Source organism: Ostrea edulis, chromosome 1 (genome assembly GCF_947568905.1).
Source record: "Ostrea edulis chromosome 1, xbOstEdul1.1, whole genome shotgun sequence".
Taxonomy (NCBI): domain Eukaryota; kingdom Metazoa; phylum Mollusca; class Bivalvia; order Ostreida; family Ostreidae; genus Ostrea; species Ostrea edulis.
In genome coordinates this window covers 24,319,864-24,333,497 of record NC_079164.1, presented here as the reverse complement: position 1 = coordinate 24,333,497, position 13,634 = coordinate 24,319,864, and the positions used below count along the sequence as shown (strand labels likewise).

Below are 13,634 nucleotides of genomic sequence, written 5' to 3'. Positions count from 1 at the left end.
TTTTTGTCTGTTATTATTTGTAGACAAACACGACACGTTTTACTTAATATGGGTGCAGCGATTAAAATATCAAAATCTGTTATCATGAGTGTGATTAGTTAATAAATGATTGTGTCATTTCATAAATATTCATAAAAATCGAGGGTTTTGCTGATCATGCAGCCACGGTTTGAGGTAGGGCAGGTACTCCCGGACTCGGTGATTGTGGCTAGTGATGATGCTGTCCATTTGCTAATTCATACTCTCACAATTTGATGTCTATAAGTCATTCTTTAAGTACTCATGTACTCGCGTGAAATAAGGAATCTACTGCATTCTATTTTTTATAGTCATTGGAAAAGTATAGCATAAACAGAAAAAACTAAAGATTTTTATTACTTTAATATCATCATTGTGTGGTTTCTTGTTGATTGTTATTGACCTTAAAGTTACTACTCAACAAACCAAGAGCTGTAGATTTTATGATTTATTGATGTGGAAACTAGTGAATAATGAAATAATTACAAGGTGGAAACAAATAGGACAGAGAAGGTGATGGTGTGCTTGAGGTAGTAACAGGGTGTTTTTTTTAAGGGGAATAACTCTAAAAGAAGAAACCTATGAAATGAAGGATAATTCTTTTTCTTATTACCACTGGCCCCAGAGCTTCATATGCATGTAGGGAAAATTCACCTTAACCATGTGTTATCATTCACCTTAACCATGTGTTATCATTCACCTTAACCATGTGTTATCATACACCTTAACCATGTGTTATCATTCACCTTAACCATGTGTTATCATTCACCTTAACCATGCGTTATCATTCACCTTAACCATGCGTTATCATTCACCTTAATCATGTGTTATCATTCACCTTAACCATGTGTTATCATTCACCTTAACCATGTGTTATCATTCACCTTAACCATGTGTTATCATTCATCTTAACCATGTGCTATCAGCGTGTTTCTTTTTCTACTCTATGTAAATTGTACATGGTATTGATGCCCATACAGTGAGGGAAAATAGCATCAAAATACAACAAAATTTTCTTTCATGTCAACAAACGGCATTTGTTTTAAAATTAACACTGAATAAACCACATTTTAAAGAATAAGTACGTGTTCATTATTTAAAATTTTACAAACTAGCACCATTTTATTGACTTCAACTTTCTATATAGAGAAGGGTACAAATTAGTTAACTTGTATAACATTTCATATAAAGCAAAATGCACTGTATAAGCCTCAAATTATGAAGAGTTATTGCTTTGTGACTGGGCATTTGGGAATGGTACCACATAAATAAGGGGAAAAAACACTGGTTATTATCAATACAGTCATTTCAAAAGAAATTCAATGGTAAATTGAGTTATCCATCCAGTGACTTTACTTTTATGCTTCATGTATTGTGATATGGTTTAAGATGTTACTAATAAACCAAAATATACTAATGATGTGTCGCTATATATTTTACAATAACACAGACTTTCACATTGTGTATTTTATATATTTATTTCTTTAACTTCCAGACGAAAGTGATGAAACAAAAGCATTTTTAACCCTTTTATCAACCTGGGATAAACAGGAATTGGAGCAGAAACTCGGTCAGAGAGTGGAATTCTCCAAGCGTGCCATAGGGAAGCTGCTCCAGGCTTTTGACAGACTACTGCAGAGAAACGAGAAGCTTAACAAAGGTATACAGGAGAAAGTTAACCAAGAAGTGGAGGAGCTTGATCTGCCTGCCGGGGGAATCAAGAAAGAACCCAGTGATGTTAAGATGGAGGTGGATGAGAAGAAGGAACTGGAGGAAGAATCTGGAGAGAAGAACATTAAAACTGAAGAAGATATAGAAAGCAAGACTGAATTGGAGGACAAAAAAGAAGGTAAGGGTTTGATGTGATCGAATGACTGGATTCTGTAGATCACTTTTATTTCATGAGACCGTATTTTTGCGTGAATACAATGCTGTATTTATTCACAAGACATAACTTTCAGGAGTCATTTTCTATTGCTTATAAGAGTTTTATTCACGAGAACTAAATTTTTGCTAATGGTTAGTCTTGCAAAATTATGCATAAACATTGTTTTCATGAATGAAATATAATTTACAGTATTTAAATGCATAGGATGTCAAATTTCCATTAAAAAAATGCAAGAGTTACTCATTTGTAAAATTAGGAAATATAGGAAGTGATTGTTGTTAAATAAGAGTGCTGACAATGATAATCCTATATAAAAACAAAATATTCAACAATTAGATGCAATGTTCATGATATTGGTGGAATAACATACCATTTCACATAATGAAATTTTCAATGTCCAGAAAAAGAGAAGCCAGATATCAAGAAAGAAGAGGAGAAGTCTGAACCTGAAGTGCCGGTTACTGTGAAGAAGGAGGAGGCTTCTGAAGAAAAGCCAGGAATTCTGTCACTTCAGGATATCGTGAAGGAAGAGCTTGCTGAACTACAGAGAGAAAATCGTCGTCTTCACAATACTGCCACTTCTCTTCACCAGAGACATCATGAACACACACTCGAGGTATGAAGGAAAGAGTTCAGGTGGCCATATTGCTTTAAACAATATATGGATCTGAAAGAGGAATTCAGAGCATTAAAAGTAATTGTATGATCATTCTGTTATATAGGTTGCAGAGCTGCAGGATAAATTAACAGCTGCAGAAACAGAGATTGCTGAGTTGAAGAACAAAATGGATGACCTCGAGTATTTTGCTAACTGTGCCAATCAACAGGTGGACAAGCTAGATCGACACTTGAATGATGCTATGCAGAAGCTAAAGAGCTTCGAGGATACCACCATTGTTCACGATGGCACCGGCAAAGGTGTTACTGGTGTGGCCAAGAGCAAGGTAATTGATGCAAGTGTTTGGCAGAGTCTTTTTTTTTTTCCAAGTAAATCAAAGAGAAAAGCAAAATCCACTTAAAATTTTGGTGTATGACAATCAGATATGAAATGTAAGTCTGGAAAATCTTTTCTTGATATCTTAAATCATGGTTACAATGTTATTCTATTTCTGCATGTCTGTTATATAATGAAACTTTAAATCTTCTGTCTAGTTTGATGAGATCCTGTATGAGTTGGAAGAACAGAGAGAGCTAGCTACGAACCGCTTGACAGAGTTAGAGAAACTCAGCAAAGAACATCAGGAGGCTCTACAAGAGATCGAAAAGCTGAAAATGGATGTAAGCAATCCAAATCTAATATCACCATATCCATTCGTAATACATTACATATAGTCATTTTCGCCTATAAAGTTTTCGGGTTACAAAGTAGTTCCCTTTATAAAGTACAGTATATGTAGCAATTTCAAATCCCCAGCATTTTTTGGCGGGGTTGCATGAAGTGCAAATCCGGTCTATAGTATGGTGAAGTGCGGGTGGGCGGGCGGTTGGGGAAATTTTGTGAAATCAACTCCTCCTACAGTTTTTTATGTACAACCTTGAAACTTTGCAGAAAGTAAGTATATATATTGAAGTTATGCACTAGGTTTTTTGAAGTCTGACCTTTGTCAAATATGGGCGTTACAGCAAAAAGTTGTTACTAAAAATAGAGTTCAACTTGAAAAAGGTAAATGAGATTATCTTTTGTGGTTAAATTTAGTTGCACTACCTCTGAGGAAAAATTCAATTATATATGAATGTCAAATTTTCTGGGCATGAGTTGTAAATTTGCATAAATAGAGAAATTCTGTTTCTTTATCATATAATCATATACAATTCAAGCGGTCGCCCACTATTCAAGAAATTTTCGTGATGGCAAAATGTTTTGTAGAATTTGTGAGGCCAATAAGCCAGCAACGTCCACAAATTCTAGACATCCATTGTCCTATTTCGCCACGACCGAGTGTACATCTTTCAAACGTGGAAATGTGACTATTCACGGTAACAGTAAGAGACATGTCGTTGTCCGTGACTGCATTATTAGCAGTAAGTCGAGCGGGGCAACAGATAACTACCACCAAATAAATCCCTACCCAAATTATTTACTCTAAATATTGCAACCCGGCCAATTGAGTCTTTGACCCATTTTCTTAATGATGCATTGAAAACAAAATATAGTTCATAATGTACTTGCTTACAGCTTATGTTGTTGCAAATATCAAGTATCATGTGTAAGTCTCCCTTTATAATTATACACCATACCTCTTACAACACATGTGTTGAGGATTTGACAAGCTTGTTTTTCACACCTGTGACCTGAACACTGTACAGGTGTACCTGGATACTTATGGTTCTTAAAGTAGAAATGGCCACACTGACAACGCATTAGCTGTGTCTTCAGAAATGGCCACACAGACAATGCATTAGCTGTGTCTTCAGACAAGACGTTACAAAGTGAAAGTTGAGTTGAAATATGTTTTTAAAAAACCAAATAGCCGATGTCTGTAAAACCCACAGCTTTAAGTACATTTTGGACCAAGGCAAAATTTTAGAGACTAGTGATAATGAGAAATTAAGTCCCTGCACAAAAAAATTCTGTACTTCGTTATTATCTACCATGGAGAAGGCCCTTTTCAGTTTGTTCGAATCAACAAGGAGGTCTTTGTTGAACATGAACAAATGTGTGCTAAGCTATTACAAAATTGTTCATTATGTGTAGATTAAAATAAGTTTCTGTAGCTAAATGTATTCATGTGCTTTTTGATAAATAGAGATCTAAGTTAAAGTTGTATTCAATATGTTGGGATCAAAATCCTATTGTCATCCAAAATGGCAACCAGAAATGGTGTGCATGGCAAAAGTAATTTTTATCAAATCATGATTATGGATACAAAATTTCCAGTTTTCGGTTGTAAACTGTTTATAATGTATAGTTTTTACCAGTGCTCTGACATAGGTTACTGTATTGGTTACTATTTAAAGAATGCTGTTCATAGCTTTGTTTTTGTGGCAGTTTTTGGTTTACTATTCAGAGAATGCTATATATGGCTTTGTTTTGTGGCAGTTTTTGGTTACTATTCAGGTAATGCTGTATATAGCTTTGTTTTTGTGGCAGTTTTTGGTTTACTATTCAGAGAATGCTATATATGGCTTTGTTTTGTGGCAGTTTTTGGTTACTATTCAGGTAATGCTGTATATAGCTTTGTTTTTGTGGCAGTTTTTGGTTTACTATTCAGAGAATGCTATATATGGCTTTGTTTTTGTGGCAGTTTTTGGTTTACTATTCAGGTAATGCTGTATATAGCTTTGTTTTTGTGGCAGTTTTCTTTTTTGTCTTGATGATAGAAAAAATCCTGTAATTGATACTATAGTGAAAATAACTATTTTGACATGAACTGTGAGGTCGAGGAGCGAAAAGTCAGCAACTTAAAAATGGAGAAAATTTTGGGTTTTCCAGTATTTGGAACGTGTGGTATCAAAGCTGCATATAACACATTATTGAACTGAACGTTGAAGTTGCATTATTTGCATTTGTACAAACACTGTACATGTTTATATATTTTATGTAGCTGCAATAATGTAACTCTCTCTGGATTTTTTTATGCCTCCGTAATCGGATATTCGGGAGCATATAGTCTGTCTGTTTGTCCATAAAAACTTTAATCTTAGCCATAACTTTTGAATGGATGCTGATAGGACTTACATATTTTACATGGGCATTCCTTATGTCAAGACCTTTCTTTTGTTACCTTTGTTACCTACTATTGAAAAACTTTAACTTTGGCCATAACTTTTGAATAGTTAGTGGTTTTCATACTTTATGTGTCTTCTTTGGGACAAGAGGTTTGACCTACTTTTGAAAAACTTTAACCTAAGCCATAACTTTTGAATGCTTAGTGATAAGGCTTTCAATATTTCACATGTATTCTGTTTGACAAGACCTTTCTTTGGGTACCAGATTTATTTTGCTGCCATACAGGGGCATCAGTGCTTCACAAACACTTCTTGTTTCTGACATTTTCTTTTAAAAACAATGATTTTTGCAATGAACTTAAATCATATGTATTTGTTACATGTATGTAAGGGTACAGTGGTATATCAGAATGTGTTACATGTATGTAATGGTGCAGTGGTATATCATTATGTGTGCTATTGTAGCTGCAGCATCTGCCAGAAAGTGTAATTGTGGATACCACGGAATACAAGTGTCTACAGTCTCAATTCTCTGTACTCTACAATGACAGCATGCAGATCCGAACCCAGCTGGATGATACCCGGAATTTACTCCAGACCAGCAAGAATACTCATCTCAGGCATCTGGAACAGCTGGAGGTAGTGGCCAACAGAGATATGCTTAATTACAGTCATCAAAATATTTGAGTGTAAAAGTTTTTGAAAAATATTACTGTATGTGTACTTGTTGCTGGATTCATGTTTTAGCACCTTTGGCATTGCAGTAAGAGTGCTAATTTATGGTTGCATTAACATAGGAAAACCTCTATATATTCATTGTCATATATAAAAGAATCAATACATCATGATAACACCAAATAATACATCAGCTCAAGATCTGCTCTAAATATTTTGAAAATGCGTTAAAATATGTACACATACAGTATTTTGTCGTGCATTAGCTGATCTTTTGAAATATTGTATACAGGGAAATATTCACCCCCGTTTTATTTTCACCGAATTTAATTCTAGATGAAACTTTTCTCTCTTATCTCTCTATTAACGCAACGTTGTCTGGGCGATTTCAAAATGGGGCGAAACCATCTGCAAGTGTAGGAAGGCACAAATAACCCTATATACAGCAGTGATGTATTCTGGGTCCAGTTGCACAAAAGTTATTTAAGTTTAACTGACAGTTAACTTCAAGTTAACGCTATATAAATGTTCAAGTTAATGGCAAGTTAACTGTCAGTTAAAGGTAACTAAGCTTCATGCAACCTATTTTTACAAGGAAATGTTATATTTAATACACTTTGTAGTGTGATGAACTAGAAACTCAGAAAAAATTGAGAGCCGAGTGCATACAACTAGAAGATAACTTGGCACAGGTTAGGAGGGAGTATGAAATGTTGAGGATTGAGTTTGAGCAAACTTTGGCACAGAATGAGCAAACAGGTAAGGAGTAAGCATTTTGTTGACACAAGCCTTAATTTTACCACTATAGTGCACTGTAACTTAGACGCCATGGTGCCCAAAATTTGAATTCATACTTAGAATTTCAGCATAATTTGCCAAATTGGTGACCACTCGAACCACTAGGATCAGGTGATTTATGTCATTGTCTGAATTGCATTTGAAAACTTGCCAAAGTTACTTAGAATTGTTTTGAAATTATACAATGCTGCACATAGAGATTGACCTTCATACATGTAGTTTTGACCTGAAGTCCAACATTTTTCACTTGAAGTGAAACTTTTTGAATTTTTGTCACGCAACGTGGACATAGAAATACTTGTGTTTGTCCGTCCCACTTGACTTTGTGGACGCAACTCCTCTGAAACTGCTCAACGAATTTTGTTCAAATTTTGTAAGATTGTTAGCACCATATGTAGTTGATCATATTGTGCCACCATTTTGATTCAACAAATTTTACAGGAGTTGTGGGATTTTGTTGAATTTGTACATTCTACACCTTAGATCATATTGTACTGCCATTTTAATGCAACAAATTTTACAGGAGTTATGGGACTTTGTTGAATTTGTATGTGCTACACTAAAGGAACACTTTGTGGACGCAACTCCTCAGAGACCGCTCAATGGATTTTGTTCAAATTTTGTAGAATTATTAGTCACCATAACTAGTTGATCTTAATGTGTCGCCATTTTAATTTGACAATTTTTACGGGAGTTATGGGACTTCGTTGAATTTGTACATGGTACACTATCAGGAACACTTTGTAGACACAACTCTTCAGAGACTGTTGTGCGGATTTTGTTCAAATTTTGCAGGATTGTTATTCATAATATGCAGTTGATCATATTCCACCACCATTTTGATTCTACAAATGTTACAGGAATTATGGGACTTTTGTGTTTCAACTTTTTTTTTGTGGTGGTGGTGGACATATGGCTATTAGAAGCTATTGTGTGGCTGATAAAAGTAGTAATAGTGACAATTTTTAAACTGAATTGACTTTTTATTTGACTAGCTCCTATTAATCATGAAATGAGGAACCTGATCCAGAGTTTACAAAAACACAACCAGCAGTTGAAAGCAGAGGCCAGTCGCTCCAGGAGAAGAGCTCGTGAAATTCAGGCTGAAATGAATAAGGTGTGTTGAAACAGAGTGCGAAGGGAGAAACACAGCTTTATTCTGCTAACAAATGTATTTCATCTAAGCACATCTACTGAATATACCTTTTCCATTTGCCATGTATCAATGAATATGTAGATAAGTTTACAATTACCCATGGGAAGGTAAAAATTGTGAGTGCTATACTTGGAAGGGCTTAATTATATACAAGAATGTATCGGTGAAGAATAAATGTGAAACTTTTAGTTTTGCAAGAGGCTTCTCGTGAATTAATGCCAATATCATTATATAGCTGTTGATAAGGAATCTGTCCATTTTACCTCAGTTTCTTTGATGATGAACTACCTGTAAATGATATGATCTTCCCTTCATTGCTGTACAGTTTAATTCAAATGAACACAAATAAGGTTTGAAGTTTCTCTACACTTATCGACAATCAGTGACCAGCACTTAAAGAGTTTCCTGGTAGTGTAATGGTTAACGCATTCTCCTCTCATCGCTGTGATCATAGTGGGATTTTTCAGGATCCATAGTGGTTGTATGTAAGAGGGTAATGTGGTCGCCCACTCTGACACGTGGGTTTTCTCCGGGTACTCTGGTTTCCTCCCACATCAATTGCCTCTTCACACTAATATCTGAGCTGATAAAAAGCATTAATATAAGTTGTAGAATTTCTTTGTTAATTGTTGTAAAATATGTCAAGTTTAAACTTAACGTAAACTCACTCCCTGTCAAATGAATCGGGTCCAACATTCATTGGTTTTTATAGGTGTTTACTTATACAATGAATGTGCACAAATTCAGTGAAAGAACTACATGTAGATAAAATGTACCAAAACATTCAGGTTTGTACTCTGGAACTGTGGAATACCATAGAAATCAGTTTGAAGTTTACTGGAAAGGTTAATTTCCTTTGATTAAAGTAGACTTGTCATTAATTATCTGCAAACATTTCATTATAAACAAAGGTTGAAAGCATTTTGTTTGAACTCAGATGAAAGCAGAAGGGATAAAATCAGAGGAAAAACCAGAACAAACAGAAAATCAAGCAGGAAGTAGTGGACAGGGTGAGACAGGGGGGTCAGGAGGGGGAGGGGAACCAGGAACTGCCACCCCCATCCCATCAGTGACATCTCCTCCCCACACAGGCATCAAGACTGAAGGGGACCCAGGGAAAGAGGAGGACAAGGAGGAATTTGAGTACAGGGAGAAAGGAAAGACTGACCTAGAGGTCATCAAAGAACTTCGGGCTCAGCTGAAGTGAGTCTTTAACACTGCTTTCTTCTGTAGTTGTATAATATCTTTTAAAGTGCACCAGGACTTGTGTGTAGCATTGTCTTTGTGTGATACTAGGACATCATTGCATGTAAAGTAGCACAAATGGCATTCACTTTTATTAGATCAATAACTTAAAATTTAATGTAGTTTAAAGGGAAATGGCCACGATTTGAACCAAAAAAATTTCAATTTCTAATTTTTAGTTTTATTCATAGAGAGTATTTCCAACCATCAGCTAAATTCTGAATGTCAGTTTAGATGTGCATTACAATTCTTTGTTATGTGAATAATGACTAGTGACTTTACTTGTTTACTAATAAATGGTTGTAGACAAATTCTATATTTTCAACAAAGTGATGAGAATAAAATGTAAGGAATAGTTTTTAATGGTAGTTGTAGCAAACATATTAAAAATTTATATGATTGAAAAAGATTTTTTTTACAATTACTAGGACTTTATTTAACTTTTAACATTTATATAACTTATGTAAATAAAAACAAGATATTAGTCTTGTTAGATTTTGAACCAAATTGTGACTCTGCCTCTTTAAAATAACTTCATCATCTTTGTCATTGTACATTTGAATGTCATAATATGATCCTGATGACAAGATATAAACCTGTTTAAAAACACAATGTGCTACTTGTTTTATGAAAAAAATATGGTACTTTTTCTAGTAAAGCAAGACAGAGTTTTCTTCAAATTAAATGTACTTAGCAAGATAAAATAAAAAAAAAAAAATTGGCCAATTGGTAGCTGGAAAATATACAGAAACAAGGAATTCGTATTTAAAAAACTGAAGAAAAAAATGTCAAACTTGGGAGTCTTTTGAATGTCTAATCATGTCTTTACTAGGTATCATCAAAGGTATGAAGTCAAAAGCTGAATGCATGACAGTTCTGTTTACTTTGTTTCATTCATATTTGGATCTCATAATGAAGAAAAATGAATCTTTTTTTTCCCCACCCATTTAAATATAAATGTTCATTGAGTTAACATAAAGAAATGGCCAGCGATGATTAGGAATATTTGTCTGTATTGAAAGCATATTCTGCATGTTAATTTGGATTCAGATGAGGTGTTAAAACAAACATATGCTGTACACAGATATGTACAATTCTTTTACAACTAATTAGTAACCTGCATTTTGATACTCTGGGGTTTCAGTCCGTTAAATGAGTATTGACGAGACGGAAAGCACAAATAGGATGATATCTAGCGTAAACATGTTATTTATCTGATATTAAAGAGAAAATCAACAAACTAAAGGAAAAATGTTGAATACAAATAAAATTCTGAAACTTGCATTAGAGTATGAAAGTGACCTCCCACTTCTTTGTCTTGATTTATAGTCATAAATGATGGGTTCTCTGTTTTGAGATTTGAGGACAGTAATGCTGATTTCTCTTTCTTGAGGGTTGCTAATCTGTTTTACCAGCTCCATAAATATTTTGGTGGTATAAATTTTGCAAACACTAAACCAGTAGTAATGTCCTCAAAATTTGAAGACAGGGGATCCCGACTCCTCAGGGGATTCCGATTCCCTGATTATTATGTTTTTATGTAAACACAGTACAGAAAACTGCTCACATTGAAGGGCATTCTGTAATTTTTAAAAATCTATTGAAAATGAGTTTCGTTTTTAATTTGAATTTTTTTTTAAATATTGAACAGACATGTTATTTTGTTATACTGAAATAACAAATGCATGAGCTCTGATATGATATCTATGTTAAAAAGATAACATGGTTGACATACCAAAAGTTTATAGTGTAGCATGTGAGCACTTTATAATTTCTAAAATTCAAAATTTTAACTCAATACTTTTTTTTAAAATTATGTTTTAAGTTTGAAAGATTTTGTGGCAAAAACACTTTGAAAATTTTAAAAGACGCTTTTATTTAAATATCATAAAATGGAAGAGCAATGCAAGTTGTGTGAATTTTGAAAATTTATATCTAAACTATGGTAGAAAGTACCCCATATTGCATATAATTTATGAATATGATAAATTTTCTCTGCATTATATTATTGACCGCATTACATGTATCAGGAACAATCAGTATAAATCAGTTTAAAAATTTACGTTCTTCCTTTTGTTATTGATATTCTCTTAATGTAGGCAAGCTCAGGCCAGTCAGAAGGAACTGAAACTGTTACTGGACATGTACAAGAGTGCTCCTAAAGAACAGCGAGACAAAGTCCAGGTTTGTGCTCCTTCGTATTGCTGTGATACTGGTGTTGTATGCTTCATCAAGAAGGTTATGCTATTGATCCTGTTTGTATTGTGTGTTTATCTGTGAACAAGATAACGTACAAAATACTGCATGGATTCAATTAAAATTTCCATGAAAGATAGGTTTGGTTACTGGTAAGAGCTGATTTTCAGAAATGATAGGTTTTCTGGTCAGTGAGAAAAGTTGCAGATACAGTAAAAAGTACATAGGGAGCTAATACTGGCTTACTAGTGCTTTAGAGTTACATGTCTATGTCAATCATGTAAGTTAAGTAACAGCATCAATCATTGGCTGGATCTGCTTTATGTTACACAGAGTAAGTTAAGTAACAACATCAGTCATTGGCTGAATAACTGCTTTATGTTACACAGAGTAAGTTAAGTAACATCATCAGTCATTGGTTGGATAACTGCTTTATATTACACAGAGTAAGTTAAGTAACAACATCAGTCATTGGCTGGATAACTGTTTTATGTTACACAGAGTAAGTTAAGTAACAGCATCAGTCATTGGCTGGATAACTGTTTTATGTTACACGCAGCAGAGGATTTGAATGTTCATATTTTCCTAAGATACTCCGTGTACTTTGTTATCCCCTCAGTAACAAGCTTGTTCATGTGTGTGTAACATTGTCAGAGCTTGTAGACACTCTGCAGGCCACATTTTATCCTCGATCAATTTGATACTTCACATGTTGCTTTGTTATCAAGATTGAGGGAACTCTATTCATTTGGGAGTCAAAAGGTTAAAGGTCAATGTGTAAATGCTTGTAGACACTCTACATGCCACATTTATTGCTTGATTGATTGGATACTTCACGGATAGCTTTGTTGTCAAGAGAGGAAGAACTCTATTGATTTTGGGGTCAAAAGGTGAAAGGTCAAGTTCACTATAGGACATCATACTGTTATTAAGAAAGGAAGAATCTTATTGATTTTGGGGTCAAAAGTCAGATGACTATGGGGCTTTATAGAAAAAGCTTGTAGACACTCATTATGAGGGGATATGCCCCACCTTGCAAAGCTCTTTTTTCATGTTGTTTCAACTAACCTAGAAATTGATTTATTGTGTAAGGATTTATTTCAGTTGATGGCCTGTGAAAAGAAATTCCGTCAAGAGATTGATGATCTTAAATCTCAGATTAAAAGAATGCAGGAGAATGAGAGAAAGGAGAAGAGAAAGCTAGCAGAGGAAGATGCCATTAAAAAAATCGGCAAAATGGAGGAGAAAATTACAGAACTGTCCAAAAACTTAGCAACTCAAAAACAGGTACATGTACAACTGTAACTTGTGTAGGCTAGCCTTGTATGTATATGACATGAATTGATTTTTAAAAGACACAGTTAATACTTTGTACATATACATACATGTACAAACATGCATCTACAGATGGATCAAACTAAATTTCCACCATGCTTTGGTTGATATATATGTATAAAACTGTCTAGTTGACTGTTTTGCTGTTGTTTATAGAGAGAGGAGGCCTTGTTGAGTGAGATGGAGGTGACAGGGCAGGCCTTCGAGGACATGCAAGAACAGAACATGAGGCTTTTACAACAGCTTAAGGAGAAAGATGATGCAAACTTTAAACTCATGTCAGAGGTAACTGAGTTCATATTTAAACTCATGTCAGAGATAACTGAGTTCATTTTTAAACTCATGTCAGAGGTAATTGAGTCAAACTGTGGTAACTGAGTTAATCTTTAGATTCGTGTCGGGGTAACTGAGTTAATCTTTAAACTCATGTCAGAGGTAACTGAGTCAAACTTTAGACTTTTGTCAGAGGTACCCGAATCCGGTTATACTTGTGTCAGAGATAATTGAGTCAGTCTTTAAACTCATGTCAGAAGTAACTGAATCAAACTGCAGGCTTATGTCAAAGGTGAGTGAGCCAATCTTCAAACTTGTGTCAGGGGTGGTAACTAAGCCAATCTTTAAACTTGTATCAGGGATAACTGAGCCAATCTCTAA

The 13,634-nt window shown here is 34.6% G+C and overlaps 1 protein-coding gene across 6 annotated transcripts in view; it reads left to right on the top strand.

Annotated features, from left to right (window-relative positions):
- The window catches only part of LOC125663771 (E3 ubiquitin-protein ligase Bre1-like), a 39,814-nt gene that overhangs the window by 20,372 nt on the left and 5,808 nt on the right, over positions 1-13,634 (top strand). For all 6 annotated transcript variants that reach the window (XM_048896127.2, XM_048896131.2, XM_048896126.2 and 3 more), the window contains exons 5-15: positions 1,514-1,867; positions 2,308-2,522; positions 2,629-2,850; positions 3,059-3,184; positions 6,041-6,214; positions 6,874-7,009; positions 8,044-8,165; positions 9,142-9,407; positions 11,549-11,633; positions 12,750-12,932; positions 13,137-13,265. In XM_048896127.2, coding sequence (XP_048752084.1) covers positions 1,514-1,867; positions 2,308-2,522; positions 2,629-2,850; positions 3,059-3,184; positions 6,041-6,214; positions 6,874-7,009; positions 8,044-8,165; positions 9,142-9,407; positions 11,549-11,633; positions 12,750-12,932; positions 13,137-13,265 — 2,012 coding nt within the window. The remainder of the gene's footprint in view (positions 1-1,513; positions 1,868-2,307; positions 2,523-2,628; positions 2,851-3,058; positions 3,185-6,040; positions 6,215-6,873; positions 7,010-8,043; positions 8,166-9,141; positions 9,408-11,548; positions 11,634-12,749; positions 12,933-13,136; positions 13,266-13,634) is intronic.